Here is a 16,286-nt window from a genome sequence, read left to right on the forward strand (position 1 = left end):
GCCAGTTGCACACGACGTCGGTTTGCAGTAGGGTTTTGGAGCATATACTGTATTCAAACATAATGAATCACCTCGAGGGGAACGATCTATTGATACGTAATCAGCATGGTTTCAGAAAACATCGTTCTTGTGCAACGCAGCTAGCTCTTTATTCGCACGAAGTAATGGCCGCTATCGACAGGGGATCTCAAATTGATTCCGTATTTCTAGATTTCCGGAAAGCTTTTGACACCGTTCCTCACAAGCGACTTCTAATCAAGCTGCGGGTTTATGGGGTATCATCTCAGTTGTGCGACTGGATTTGTGATTTCCTGTCAGGAAGGTTGCAGTTTGTAGTAATAGACGGCAAATCATCGAGTAAAACTGAAGTGATATCAGGTGTTCCCCAGGGAAGTGTCCTGGGACCTCTGCTGTTCCTGATCTATATAAATGACCTGGGTGACAATCTGAGCAGTTCTCTTACATTGTTCGCAGATGATGCTGTAATTTACCATCTAGTAAGGTCATCCGAAGACCAGTATCACTTGCAAAGTGATTTAGAAAAGATTGGTGTATGGTGTGGCAGGTGGCAGTTGACGCTAAATAACGATAAGTGTGAGGTGATCCACATGAGTTCCAAAAGAAATCCGTTGGAATTCGATTACTCGATGAATAGTACAATTCTCAAGGCTGTCAATTCAACTAAGTACCTGGGTGTAAAAATTACAAACAACTTCAGTTGGAAAGACCACATAGATAATATTGTGGGGAAGGTGAGCCAAAGGTTGCATTTCATTGGCAGGACACTTAGAAGATGCAACAAGTCCACTAAAGAGACAGCTTACAATAAACTCGTTCGTCCTCTGTTAAAATATTGCTGCGCGGTGTGGGATCCTTACCAGGTGGGATTGACCGAGGACATCGAAAGGGTGCAAAAAAGGGCAGCTCGTTTTGTATTATCGCGTAATAGGGGAGAGAGTGGGGCAGATATGATACGCGAGTTGGGATGGAAGTCATTAAAGCAAAGACGTTTTTCGTCGCGGCGAGATCTATTTACGAAATTTCAGTCACCAACTTTCTCTTCCGAATGTGAAAATATTTTGTTGAGCCCAACCTACATAGGTAGGAATGATCATCAAAATAAAATAAGAGAAATCAGAGCTCGAACAGAAAGGTTTAGGTGTTCGTTTTTCCCGCGCGCTGTTCGGGAGTGGAATGGTAGGGAGACAGTATGATTGTGGTTCGATGAACCCTCTGCCAAGCACTTAAATGTGAATTGCAGAGTAATCATGTAGATGTAGATGTAGATGTAGAAGAGCAGCAGCGCCATAATATAGCATAGTTCGCAAGCTTACGTTTAGGGGGGAGCGCGCAGTTCATGAAGTAAAGCCACCACGGCCGCGTTAACCCTTTCGCTGTTACAGGGACGTGCTCCCTGCATTCCACGCTGTGCGCGATTTTGTCACGACACTGCTCACCTGTGCAGACACATGGGGTTCCGACTGCTTGGACACTCTTATCATTAGCGCCCGGTGTAAATAAAACTTTTATTACAGTCGCGAAAGACGGAATATTTCTCAATATTACATACGACACCTATGTGGTACTTAAATTAAATGAGATATTGTTATACAGTAAATTTTATATGAAATTTAGGTATCTTGTCGACATTTCATTCTCAACATTGTTGCAATTAAAATCGGCCATACGGAAAGTATACGCTATGGACTTTTACCTCGGCAAACTCTTCAAAATTTTGTGCAATGGTTTACTACATTTAATGCTGCACAATAACTGCGTTGAACATCGAAACAAAATTAAGTCATTTATGGGGGGAAGGTATCAGTCAAGAAGATGTGTAAAAATCAAATTTTGTGGCCATATTGTTTTTGTGAAACCGAATGATAAGAGTGTCAAAGCAGTGGGAACACTATGTGTCTGCACAGGCGAGCAGTGCAATGATGACAAAATCGTGCACAGTGCGGAATGCAGGGAGCACGTGTCTGCAGCAGCAAAAGGGTTAATGAAGAGACAAAGCACTAGAAATTTCAAAAAATTGCATTCAAACGAATAAAATTCGTGACGTAAGACACTTCGATAATGTTTTAAAATAAAGAAAATATTAAGCATCGCACAAGGTTTGAACTCTAAACCATTCACTTCTTAACCCAATACCTTAACCGTTACGCTAACGCAGCTCGTTTGGCATTGTAACTCCATGAGGACTAACACATCACGCAAAATACGACAAACACTGTTGGCATGACTGAATTACTCATGCTTCGTCGAATTACAATAGCAAATAAACAATTACCACTGTTCTCTATTGCAAAAAACGGTTCGTGAGATTGATACAAACATCTTTCCTTGCTATCGCCTGAATTAGGAGGCTTGTTGCTTGTTTGGTTTAATTAATTAATAGAATATGAAGCAATTGGTATAAAGAATGCTTTTTCCATACTTTCTATAAAAGAAAGTCTGCTATCAAGACATTGCTTTTGTTCTATTACTTTATTTATGACTGAACGTTTCTAAAACTGAAGACACTCGTCCGTGCTCTGCACTGCAGTCGAGATCTGGCAACGTCATTCTCTGTTCATTGGCTGACTGTGTTTTGTGATGTCAGATGCGCAGAACGCACCTAAACTCGGCCGCCAACATAAATGACGTGCACTCTATGGTCCGTGATGTCACCAAGGTTGTATCAAGAATGCTGTAGAAGTTCCACTGTGAAGTCCTTACACATCCTCCCCATATGATTTCCATATTTTTGGAGCTCTGAAATAAGACATTTGTGGTCACTGATTTGCTTTGGATGAAGAGGTGCATGCTTGTGTACAACCATGGTTCTCTAGGCAACCGAAAACAGTTTTCCATCTTGTCTCTGAAATGGGATACCTTCCCATCCCTATCTGAAATTACTTCCTCATGTTAACATCCCCTGAAGAGGTCATTTTATCTTGAATTTTTAACTTTCTGGACTTTATACTGTTTGTCTATACCGAGTGCCAGTAGTAAACAGCCATTTAAAAATTAATACAAATAAGTTTATCATCTCAGATTAAATTTCAAATTAATATACTACCTGATATGTATCAGCTACTAAGGGGAATAAGGCATTTGCTAATTAACCAACTTTGAATTTCTGTGATATGATCTGTGCAGTCATATTGCACCACATATTCTTGAAAATTTACCTCTTCCCTCTTTCTGAAAAGCTACAATGTTTATTCATTATGATCATCTAAAATGATAGCTCTACCTGAGAGCAAACCAAAATACTGTTTGCAATATTTTATTCAAAGCAACTGGATTGTAATTAACTAAAATATAATTTATATTATTGTACTTCATGTTCGTTGGAATTATGAATGGAACTATGTACATTTTTCTTAATTATATATCAGAACTCATAAGACAATATATGGCCTATTTCTTGATACATATAAAATTATCTCGTTACTTTTAATTGTTATTTTGCAAATCTCAAATTCAATAATGTATTCAGTTGTTTCATTTTATATGAAAGGAAATGGCACATGAGACATAGAGCTGTCTGTCTGCATTATTTCTTTCAGAAGCTGTTTGTGTGAGAGTCCTTTGGAGGCTGTCAGATGGCCAATGTATATTCCACCTATGTTCTTGGTAGTCAGACACAACATATAACAAAAAAAGTATTAGACTTTCATTATTAAGGGTGGCATTTTATTTCTCAGTGGGATAAGTGTATTACCAGTAATGCAATTACAGGGCGACAATTTTTGAACTATATGAAAGAAAATAATCGTAACTTCTGAACAGTTGGTTGGCTGCGGGGCATGATGTGAACAAGTAAGCACATTGTGTGGCTTGGTTTAGCAATGAAGCCCACTTTCATTTGGATGGGTTCTTCAATAAGCAAAACTGACGCATTTGGGGGACTGAGAATCCACATTTCATGATTGAGAAGTCTCTTCACCTTCAACGGGTGACTACATGGTGTGCAATGCCCAGTCACAGTGTGACATTCATTGATGGCATGGTGACTATTGAACAGTACATGAAGGTTTTGGAAGATGATTTCATCCCCATTACACAAATTGACCATGATTTTGACAAGATGTGATTCATGCAAGGCAGAGCTCAACCACATTGAAGCAGCAGAGTGTTTGATGACCTGGAGGAGCACTTTGGGGATTGTGTTCTGGCTCTGGGGTACCCAGAGGCCACTGGCATTGGCCTCAATTGGTCGCCATATTCTGTGGATCTGAATACATGCAACTCCTTTTTGTGGGGCTATATTAAAGACAAGGTTTACAGCAATAACCCTGAAACCATTGCCAAGCTGAAAACAGTCATTCATAGGGTCATCGACAGCATCGATGTTCTGATACTTCTGTGGGTCATGCAAAATTTCACTATTAATCTGCGCCACATCATCGCCAATGATGGCAGGCATATCGAACACATCACAACCTAAATCTAAATATCTGTGGTGATGCTTACATATTGAATAAAGTGTGTGCATCTCTAGTACATCAAAAAAGTTCAAAGAAGGGCAGCACATTTTGTCTTATCATGAAATAGGGGGGAGACTGTCACTGAAATGATACAGGATTTGGGGTGGGCACACGAAAATATTTTAATGACATCGACCTACATAGGGAGTGAAATGATCAGCACAATAAAATAAAGAGAAATCGGAGCTCGTATGGAAAGATATAGGTGTTCATTCTTTCTGTGTGCTATACAAGGTTGGAATAATAGAGAATTATGAAAGTGGTGTGATGAAACCTCTGCCAGGCACTTAAATGTGATTTGCAGAGTATCCAGGCAGATGTAGATGTAGAACAACTACAGAGCTGTTATCAGGGACTAGCTCTGCTGTCCCCCACAGCAGCTACCTTATATCTTCCAAGGGGTCTCAGTGTTACTATGTATGAGGTGATTACTGAACCATTGTCTATTTGGATTTTGAAATGAACATCAAAACACCTGCAGCCATCTCTTTCACATTGAATTTATTTACAACCACTTTTTACATTGGTAAAGAGCATGAAGCTGGGACAATGGAACACTGAAAGTGTTTGCTTAAATAAATTAAATGCAAAAGAGACAGCTGCAGATGTTTTAATTTTCATTTCATAATAAACAGCCGAAGTTCTTGTAACCGCCTATTACAAGGGCAGATGTACGAAGATTTGGGATTTGAGTTACTCCTACCTGTGATCAAGGATAATCCTTTCTGTTATTACTGTCTTGTGGGACACTTTACTTTCTGTGGTGATGCTACAGTAAATGTACATTGTAAGACTAACTATGGAATCATCACTCTTTGTCTTGCTGTCAACTACCATCCTACTGGATCACATCTAACAGTTGGATATAGTGGACTACACTCTTGGTTACACTACATGTAGGTATGCTATGATGGGTTGAAACACTGCTACTGGCTTGATATCACCCCCCACTGTCACTTCCCAGTTATTGTATTCTCTGCAGTCTCATGTTTGGCTCCATTAACAAGTAACTGTTCAGAATTCTTTTGTGTTGTGTGCTACAGTAGCATTGCATAATCTGAGGACTGGTGTATACTCTATGTTGCACCAAGCCAGACTACTTTAAAGTAAATTGTTAATGACTGAGATATTTAACCACAGACTGGGAAAATATATGGCATATTAAGTGAATTATGAAAATGTCAAAACAAATTTAAAATGTAACACCAGTTCTCTTCATTCACATCAGCAGTTTACAAGTATCCAAGTTAAGTATTGTTGTTTGATTACTGTCTTGAAGTTTAATATGTAGAACAGTTTCATTTGATGCAGAAAAATAATTAGGAGTGTAGCAAAATATCTATTCCTGGAAAGAGCCATAAAGTTCAAGGAGTTGAATTTTAGATTCACATATAGAAGAAATGATTCTAGTATACATCAAGATGCAAATACCAGGCTCAATTAGCGACAATATCAATTTAGTAATAAATTGTGCTTATTCTGGGGATTTAAATATTAGGCCCCTGTTATTGGTAGTTTCACTTGAGCCAAAGAGATTAATAATTCATTGGCACTCAGGATCAGGAGTGTGAAAACAGACAGCAGACAGTTTAAATATAGTCCTGCACACCTCCTGATGGGAGACATGATACAGTGTGACAGTTTTAGGTCTGCAAAAATAACTCAGCAAGAGTAGGATTGTGGTTGGCATTGCATCCCAGTACTCAATCGACTTTCTTTTTTAATGATACCATTTAGGAAGCTTTTTCCACTTGCATTGTGAACTGAACATTCCATTGGCGACAGGTCTAATGTTGGAGAAACACAGGCAGTGTATCTACACTCCTGGAAATTGAAATAAGAACACCCTGAATTCATTGTCTCAGGAAGGGGAAACTTTATTGACACATTCCTGGGGTCAGATACATCACATGATCACACTGACAGAACCACAGGCACATAGACACAGGCAACAGAGCATGCACAATGTCGGCACTAGTACAGTGTATATCCACCTTTCGCAGCAATGCAGGCTGCTATTCTCCCATGGAGACGATCATAGAGATGCTGGATGTAGTCCTGTGGAATGGCTTGCCATGCCATTTCCACCTGGCGCCTCAGTTGGACCAGCGTTCGTGCTGGACGTGCAGACCGCATGAGACGACGCTTCATCCAGTCCCAAACATGCTCAATGGGGGACAGATCCGGAGATCTTGCTGGCCAGGGTAGTTGACTTACACCTTTTAGAGCACGATGGGTGGCACGGGATACATGCGGACGTGCATTGTCCTGTTGGAACAGCAAGTTCCCTTGCCGGTCTAGGAATGGTAGAACGATGGGTTCGATGATGGTTTGGATGTAACGTGCACTATTCAGTGTCCCCTCGATGATCACCAGTGGTGTACGGCCAGTGTAGGAGATCGCTCCCCACACCATGATGCCGGGTGTTGGCCCTGTGTGCCTCGGTCGTATGCAGTCCTGATTGTGGCGCTCACCTGCACGGCGCCAAACACGCATATAACCATCATTGACACCAAGGCAGAAGCGACTCTCATCGCTGAAGACGACAAGTCTCCATTCGTCCCTCCATTCACGCCTGTCGCGACACCACTGGAGGCGGGCTGCACGATGTTGGGGCGTGAGCGGAAGATGGCCTAACGGTGTGCGGGACCGTAGCCCAGCTTCATGGAGACGGTTGCAAATGGTCCTCACCGATACCCCAGGAGCAACAGTGTCCCTAATTTGCTGGGAAGTGGCGGTGCAGTCCCCTACGGCACTGCGTAGGATCCTACGGTCTTGGCGTGCATCCGTGCGTCGCTGCGGTCCGGTCCCAGGTCGACGGGCACGTGCACCTTCCGCCGACCACTGGCGACAACATCGATGTACTGTGGAGACCCCATGCCCCACGTGTTGAGCAATTCGGCGGTACGTCCACCCGGCCTCCCGCATGCCCACTATACGCCCTCGCTCAAAGTCCGTCAACTGCACATACGGTCCACGTCCACGCTGTCGCGGCATGCTACCAGTGTTAAAGACTGCGATGGAGCTCCGTATGCCACGGCAAACTGGCTGACACTGACGGCGGTGGTGCACAAATGCTGCGCAGCTAGCGCCATTCGACAGCCAACACCACGGTTCCTGGTGTGTCTGCTGTGCCGTGCGTGTGATCATTGCTTGTACAGCCCTCTCGCAGTGTCCGGAGCAAGTGTGGTGGGTCTGACACACCGGTGTCAATGTGTTCTTTTTTCCATTTCCAGGAGTGTATTTTGTGGGGCCAAGCCATAAACGTGTCACCAATGTATTGCACAGAGAAGGAAGAGGCCACTGTTAGAATTAAACAGTGGGCAAGTGCAGTCATTATGAGAGGGTGCATACAGTATATGCGAAAGGAATTGCATATAGTGCCCATGAAATTATTGTAACCATATCTGAAAATCTCACTGAACCTTTCAGTTTTATACTGGTACTGGATATATAGATCTACCTGGATGCTAGCAAAGGTTTATTAATGGCAAAATACACCTATCTCAAAGCCTAAACACAAGAATTTGTAACACAATGATGTATTTTGTTTAAACTCATGGGTGAAATTCTGATCATTACAGGGATCTTGGTTCTCGAGAAAGGTATGAACTTTTCACTGACACCTAAGTTAGCTGGTTTAGAACAGGGAATCAAACTTCCCAGGGAAGCTGTAGAAGAAATTTTAACCTGGGCTTTGTCTAAAAAGTTCAATATAAATTGGGCAGAAAACAAATCTCTGTGAGATTTGACAAAAGAAAATGACATAATTTTACCTGCTGACAAGGGGAACATTGCCACCCTTCTCTCATGAACCGAAACGGCAATATAGATGCATTGCTTGATGGCTCTGCACATCACAAGCTAAGAGATGATCCTACTGATGAGGAACAGAGAAAATCTATAGAGCTCCACCAGATGAGTTCCATTTCAGCAACCTTCATCTTCACCAAGGGCCTGTGCCATGTAACGTCTCCTGGCAAAACACATATTATATGTGGTAAAAAAAAAAAAGAAAAGAATAATTGAACTGGATGATTGTAACTGCATGGACAATGATTGTGTGAACTTTATGTAATAAAGAGAAACCATTATGTGTCATGTTTTATACTTGTATAGAATTATGTACCGATTTTTTTTAAAGATAATATCTGTGTCGGCGAGTACTGAAAGCGCCACAGACGATACTTATTAAATATCAAACAAAGATGAACCGTATAAATAGTAGTGACCAAGCATTAATGTCTCTGTCGTATTTTTCGAGTTACGTGAGTAGGAAGAGCCTGTGATGCTATATTGTATGCTTGTGTAGCATTCTTTTGTCAAGATTGAGAGAAGGACGCCATTAGGCATCGATTTGTAAAGGTGTGTAATAATTTAATTTGTTTAAATGTTTTGAATAGAGTTACTTTGTGAAAACTTGCATTATGATTTGAAATAAGCTTGCCTGGTATTTTATTCCATCTTTTAAGACATTTTCAACTATTTAAATATTATTCGTGGTGCCGAGCTGTGCTACGAACGAATGAGCCGCTGCCGCGGCACATTCCAACTGCATTAAATAAAACCAATCATACCGAAAAGAAGCGGACAGGTAATAGTGAACTAAAATTATTTCTTTCAGCTTTTGGAATTCCAAGGCAGATCAGCAGATTTTATGATGTGTTTTACAGGTGGATGCGGGCTGCAGATGATATTAACAGTGCAAAAAGATAATTTACCTTCATGACATAAAAGAAATCTTGCTGTGTGTAGTTCTGGTCTGGCAAACATTATAGTAAAACATTTTTTCTCTGATAATAGTCTCATGTTCTTGTGTTAGTAGTGGTACTTATTGGTGTTTTACTGTTAACAAAAATCCACTGCAAAATTTTGATGTTGAACAAACTTTGCGTACTGTAACATCAGTATTGATAACGAAATAATTTTCAGTAACTTTTTCAGTAACTGTAAAGTAAGGAAGATTTGTTGAACTTTATAGCAAGTAACAGTAATGAAACAATGTTCCTTTTATAGAAAGCCAGATCCAGAATAATAATAACATAATAAATTTTGTTTTGTTGAAAATTAATGATCCAAAGAAAGTCACAGCACAGCATCCCTAAAAAGTATTTCAGGGCTCTTTTCAAAGCAACATATTTTATCTCATATATTAGTTTTTACATGAGCAATAACAAAGCAGAGACAGCAAAAGTCAACAGGCTACATTTCACCCAAGACTGTATGACCTACCAAATATTCACATGGATGGGTCCCCTGTCAGCCCACTGCAAGTACCATTTGAGTGCTTACCTCTTGTTTTTTAGTTAATCATCTTACTTCACTGTTGGGACTTCTCATAGGTAAATGTGACCATCATTTATGGAACTGAGAGGACTTCATAGGTTACATAAAGATGCTTAAATTACAAATACTGGATTTTTGGGGTGCTTTGATGTTATATACTTAGTTGCAGAAATGCCTCTATGGGCCTCTTTAGAACTTATTAGCAGTAAGTTTGAGAAAAAGGATGACGCTATGAGAGTTCTTCTGTCTCCCTTAGAGGCCCAACTATTTTGTGGAAGACTTTGAGGAAAATACATTATGGTCAGTAAACTCCCAAGCCTTCCTGTCTCTGGCAATATGATGACAAACATTTGTTGTTTGGCTCCTTGGAGTAGAAACAACACCTATGTTTCTCCAGCATTTGAACTTGCCCTACCCATATATTCAGTTCATGGTGCAAGTAGAAAAAGATGGTATGCAGTACAATAACTGTCATCCTGTCAAGTGAGGTAGTGTCTTGTGCTTCCTAGTACATAGAACGCATGTGGTCTCAGATCCAAACAGCTTGTCATATGAGCTGTAACTTCTGTGAACAGTGTACTAATAGAATACTTATTTTGATAAACAGATACATAATGCATTCAGATCAAACTGAGTTTATTGTATGGACATGAATAAACATGCAGAGGCACCCACCACAATGATCTTCCTGTTGCATTTTGGTGGCAAGTCTTCGACGATTGAAAGAATTCTTGATGAAACAATAATATTGTTACATTCCTCCTGGACTTTCCATTGTTTCATTCTGGTATTGTGGTATTCAAAGAGCCTTAGATATCTGTATGACATATACTCTAATCAACAGGGGTGCAAGATTTCAGTGAAGTACTGCCTGGAATCCCGCACTGGTTGCCTTTAAATTGAAACAGGAGAAACAGTAACCTCTGATGCGGTGCATTGCCCATAGTTCACATACAGAAAAAAGTCTGTATTTGGCTCCCAGCAGAAGGGCACTAAAAATAGCTCTACTTTCATCTGAACGTAAATGCTTTTCTACACATGCAAGTTTCCTGTTTGGTCCCCAATGACTTCAGATGCCACTAAGCGATTATCATCCATCACCTATTGGCATTCACACTAGCTTTCAAGCATGAGCTCTTTTTCTGACACTAGTACACACATTCACACTTACAACCACACAGACACCAAAACACACACCTCTGTGTCTAGTCAATTGAAATACATCAAATTGCTGAAGAAATTAATAAATAAATAATCTACAAAGCTTAATGTAATGTATAAAACTCGCAGTTTCACTTCAATTTGCCTTTCATCCTCATATAACAGAATTCAAAGAATAACTTAATTCACTTTTTGCTATCTGTAAACTGTGTAAAATGTCTAGAGTTCCAGTTATCCTATGGTTGCATCACTCTATATGAACTACAAGATAGTAATTTTCATTTTGATTCATTTAAATGTCAAGTTCATTAAGGCATTTTAACTAAATGTGGTCATCAGTATTAAACACATAAACAAAAATCTTACTTGTGAGGAGAAAAGTTATTCCAAATGCCAAAAAATCTGGATAATCAGATAAAAAGTCAACATCAATTGGCATGGCTTGTCTGGAAGCATTTGAAATGGCATTATTTACTAATGAGTCAATGTATCCTGTGAGACCTCTGGCTACACTAGCTGCACCTGTAAAAATGAAAAGGGGAATGATAACATGAAAAACTATTCTACGAGCTTTTGAAATATGTCATATTTTGTTTACTGTAACGCAGATGCTGTTGACGACTGGCCTGTGTCTGATACCATTCTGATAATACTATAAAAATATGTACTCTATTGGGCAGCTAATGTCAATATATTTTTAATATTTGTAAACTGCACAGCACCACATTTACAAGGCATACTTTAATTGGCAATTTCACTTTCCATATGTTTATACTTTATGGGGTGTATATTACAAGACTTTTTTTTGTCATAGGACTGCACAAAAATTCTGATAAGAGTTCAGACCATAAGCAAAGTGGAAAATGAAATCAATTTAGCTATGTCACACAACACTCACTGGTTGTCCAGAAACAGCCTTATCAAATGTGCAGAAGAGACATTTATACACTGCATATAGGATATGCCATTGAAGCTCTACCATAGTGCTATCCGGTAAACAATTGTGAACTGTAAACAACACAAAATTTGTTGGAATGTGGATCCAAAATAATCTAAAGTGAGAGGCATATAAGCTTCACCAATTAAAAATTAAGTACCATCTACTACAGACAGAAATTCTTACTAGTTGCATGACAACAAATGATAAAAAATATATAGCCCTACTATGCATAGGTGTGATCACTTTAAGTATGGCTCTGTGCATTCAACGTCAAACCATTCAAAAATATTTTCCTTGTCATCAGTTGCATATTGTGGAGTACTTTTCAAAATGTGCTAACATTGCTAATGAGCATCTTCATCATCATTAGAATTACTAATTTCATCAATTTTAGGATTAATGTTTTTTCATGACTTGTCTATGATAGTTTTATCTTCTCCTTCAATGCTTTATAAATTATATCTAGTACAGTTATTTGTTTCCAAAGTGTTTGAGGATTGCTGTCCTTATCAATAATTTCTTGTAGTAAACTTCCTCTATAAATTTTCTTCATGGCAGCAATGGCATGTTGATCCATTGGCTAGATTAAGCTATCACATTAGGGGGTAAATATTATACAAACATCATCCATCCAATTTCAGAACATTGTCATTCAGATGCAATGGTGCAGTGTCCAGCAACAATACAGCCCTTGTGAGTAGACCCTACAACATTAAATATCCTTGCACCTGTGGCACAAATAAAATGTGGAACCATGTTTGAAATATTATGCAGTCCATCAATGGACCATTGTTGTGCAACTAATAGACAGGTAAATTATGTATTTCATTTCCTTTGTAACAGCACAAGTTTTTAACTTCACCTATTAAACCAACTTAACTTTGTGTGGTCCCATACCATTAACAAGGTTATTCTTTTCTTGCTAGATTTATAACCAGGAGCACTTTTCTCACATGAAGTAATTAAAGCTTTGGATCAAGGCAACCAGGTAGATGCAGTATATCTTGATTTCCAAAAATCATTTGACTCAGTGCCACACCTATGCTTATTATCAAAAGTAAGATCATACTGGGTATCAAGTGAAATTTGTGACTGGATTGAGGACATTTTGGTAGGGAGGACACAGAATGTTATCTTGGCTGGATAGTCATTGTCAGATGTAGAAGTAACTTTGGGTGTGGCCCAGGGAAATTTGTTGGGACCCTTGCTGTTCATGTTGCATACTAATGACCTTCGAGACAATGTTAGTGGTAAAATCAGGCTTTTCACAGATGATGCATTTATCTTCTGTGAAGTATTATCTGAAAGAAGCTGCATAAATATTCAGTCAGACCTCGATAAGCTTTCAACATGATGCAGAAATTTGCAACTTGCTTCAAATGTTAAGAAATGGAAAATGTTGCACTTCACAAAACGAAAATATGTAGTATCCTATGACTATAATATCAATGAGTCACTGGTGGAATCGGCCAATTCATACAAATACCTGTTTGTTACACTTTGTAGGGATATGAAATGGAATCAACACATAGGTTCAGTGATGGGTAAAGCAGGTGGTAGACTTTGGTTTATTGGGAGAATACTGGGGAAGTGCAATCAGTCTATAAAGGAGATTGCTTACAAATCACTTGTGCGACTTGTTCTAGAATATTGCTCAAGTGTGTGGGACCCATACCAAAGAGGACTAACAGAGGATATTGAGAATGTACAGAGAAGGGCAGTGCAAATGGTCACATGTTTGTTTAATCCATGGGAGAGTGTCACAGAAATGCTTAAGTAACTAAACTGAAAGTCTTTAAGATAGACATAAACTATCTCTAGGAAGTCTATTAACAAAGTTTCAAGAACCAGCTGTAAATGATTACTCTAGGAATATAGTACAACCCCCTAGATATTAATCACTTAGGGATCATGAGGATAAGTTTAGAGTAATTACTGCATGCACAGAGGCACTCAAATGATCATGCTCCCTTCACTCCATATGTGAATGTAATGTAGACGTAGGTGTGCTACACACTGTCTCAAAAGCTAAAGTGGTTGATGGTAAGCACTTCCAAAACAACCCAGTTTCGTTGCATTGTATATTTGCTCCAGCACCAAATTTACTCATGAAATAAACCCCTGGAAATCATTACAAAATTCAAAAGCAACCTTATTATCCCTACTTAACTTTTCTCCTCAGATGGCACTCTCTGGATACCATGATGCTGTTTAAATCTTCTTAACTAGCCAGAAGATGCATTAAAATCTACTTTGATCCTCAAGGTTTTGAAGCACAACTGGGCCTGTTTGGTAAATATTGGGCCAGCTACTTGTATGCCCTCTGCTAGTTTCTGTTGAAACCATTCCAACATAGCTTTAAGCCTTTTGGTGTAAGTGCACGTTTTCATAATTTTCCAATTTGACTAACCTTTTAAGAGTCAGACTGCTATCAAACTGCATTACTTTGTCTTTGTTTTTCTGAATATCATGGATTATAGTTTCACTCACATTGGAAATCAATGCCAGATTTTGTGTACTAATCCTGCTTTCTTTGAGTTCATGTATTACTGCCAGTTTCTGCTGTATCATTAACAGGACACACATTCACTTTCAGACATTGTTTGGCACTAATGGAAACCAATGGCTATTTTACCTAAAAATCAAAGTGCAGCACTTGCAGCGTTCAGGCAGCTCATTGTTTACTACACTTATGTTGTAATGTAAGATGATCACTCACCTGCAACCACTCAGGGTAAAAGAAAACTTTTCAACAGGAGAAAAAAGTGGGGGATAGGCCATGGAAAATCTGTGAAGCAGATAATCTGCCACAGAAAATTGAGAATTTACTGTAGTGTCAAACTTGTTGCAATACATGTAAATATTCTGTTAACACAGATGATACAAATTGGAAATGAAATTAGGTAATCTATGATGTTAACATCTCAATCATAATCTTTGAATATGAAGCACATTATCATTGGCAGTTACACACATTATATGCTAAGTACCACTATCATGTCACTAGGTACTTATGATACCAGCTGAGGTTTTTAGCATGTTCTTAGAAAACAGTATATGTAAGACAAATTAAATTAACAAACAGTGGAAACTCCAGATAGGAAGATCAACAGTGTAGGAAAAGACAGATTGCTACTTGCTGTGAAGAAGACATGTCAAGTTGCAGACAGGCACAATTAAAAGATGCTCACATATAGCTTTCGGCCACAGCCTTCATCAGTAAAAGAGAAATACAAATGCACCATTCACACATACAAACACACAAGCAAGCACACCTCACCTCTTTCACTGTTGAAGGCTGAGGCCAAAAGCTATATGCGAGTGTCTTCTAATTGTGCCTGTTTGCAATTTGTGGTGTCTTCTTTACAAATTAAATTATGTTATATGAAAAAATAGCAGTCACATTATCTCACATTGAACACAATAAATATACTGTGACAGATATCTTTCCTTCCGTAATCGAGATGCCACTTACTGTGGGCATGTGAACTCAGTACTTGCCAGGCAATAAATAATAAAAAGTACACTCTGATCATATTATGAAGAGCATAGATTGCTACTTACCATTAAGTGGAAATGTAGAGTCACAGACAGGCACAACAAAAAAACTGCTAACAAGAAAGTTTTTAACACACACACACACACACACACACACACACACACACACACACACACACACAAGGTCGGGGCGAGATAACAGGGTAGGGACGGGGATGGTAAAGCACTGCCTGTGTGGGCATACAGGGATGAGGCGGAGAAAGTGTAGGGAAGCTAGGTACAGTCAAGTGGTCAGACTGAGGGCCTCGCATCGAGGGAGGGGGGCAGGAAATAAGAGAAGTAAAAAGACTGTGGCTGCATAGGTGGAATAGAGGGCTGTGTAGTGCTGAAATGGAAACAGGGAAGGGGATAGGTGGGTACAGGAAAATGGCTAATGTAGTTTGAGGCCAGAAGGAATACGGGAATGTAGGATGTATTGCAGGGAGAGTTCCCACCTGTGCAGTTCAGAAAAGCTGATGTTGGGAGGAAGGATCCAGATGGTACATGCTATGAAGCAGTCGTTGAAATAAAAAATGTTTTGGCAGGCAGCGTGATCAGCAACTGGGTGGTCCAGCTGTTTCTTGGCCACAATTTGTCAGCGGTCATTAGTGCAGACTGACAAGTTGTTGGTTGTCATGCCCATGCACAATGCAGCACAGTGGTTGTAGCTTAGCTTGTAGATCACATGATTGGTATCACAGGTAGCCCTGCGTTTGTTGGGATAGGTATGCCTGTGACTGGACTGGAGTAGGTGGTGGTGGTGGTGGAAGAATCTATGGGAGAGGTCATGCATTTAGGTCTATTACGAGGATGTGAGCCATGAGCCAAGGGACTGGTAGTAAAGGTTGTGCAACTATGGATGAGTATATTGTGTAAGTCTGGTA

The 16,286-nt window shown here is 39.6% G+C and overlaps 1 protein-coding gene across 1 annotated transcript in view; it reads right to left on the bottom strand.

The window, feature by feature from the left end:
- The window catches only part of LOC126253046 (high affinity cationic amino acid transporter 1-like), a 177,528-nt gene that overhangs the window by 87,220 nt on the left and 74,022 nt on the right, over window positions 1-16,286 (bottom strand). The window contains exon 4 of the mRNA XM_049954122.1: window positions 11,292-11,447. Coding sequence (XP_049810079.1) covers window positions 11,292-11,447 — 156 coding nt within the window. The remainder of the gene's footprint in view (window positions 1-11,291; window positions 11,448-16,286) is intronic.

Source organism: Schistocerca nitens, chromosome 4 (assembly GCF_023898315.1).
Source record: "Schistocerca nitens isolate TAMUIC-IGC-003100 chromosome 4, iqSchNite1.1, whole genome shotgun sequence".
Taxonomy (NCBI): Eukaryota; Metazoa; Arthropoda; class Insecta; order Orthoptera; family Acrididae; genus Schistocerca; species Schistocerca nitens.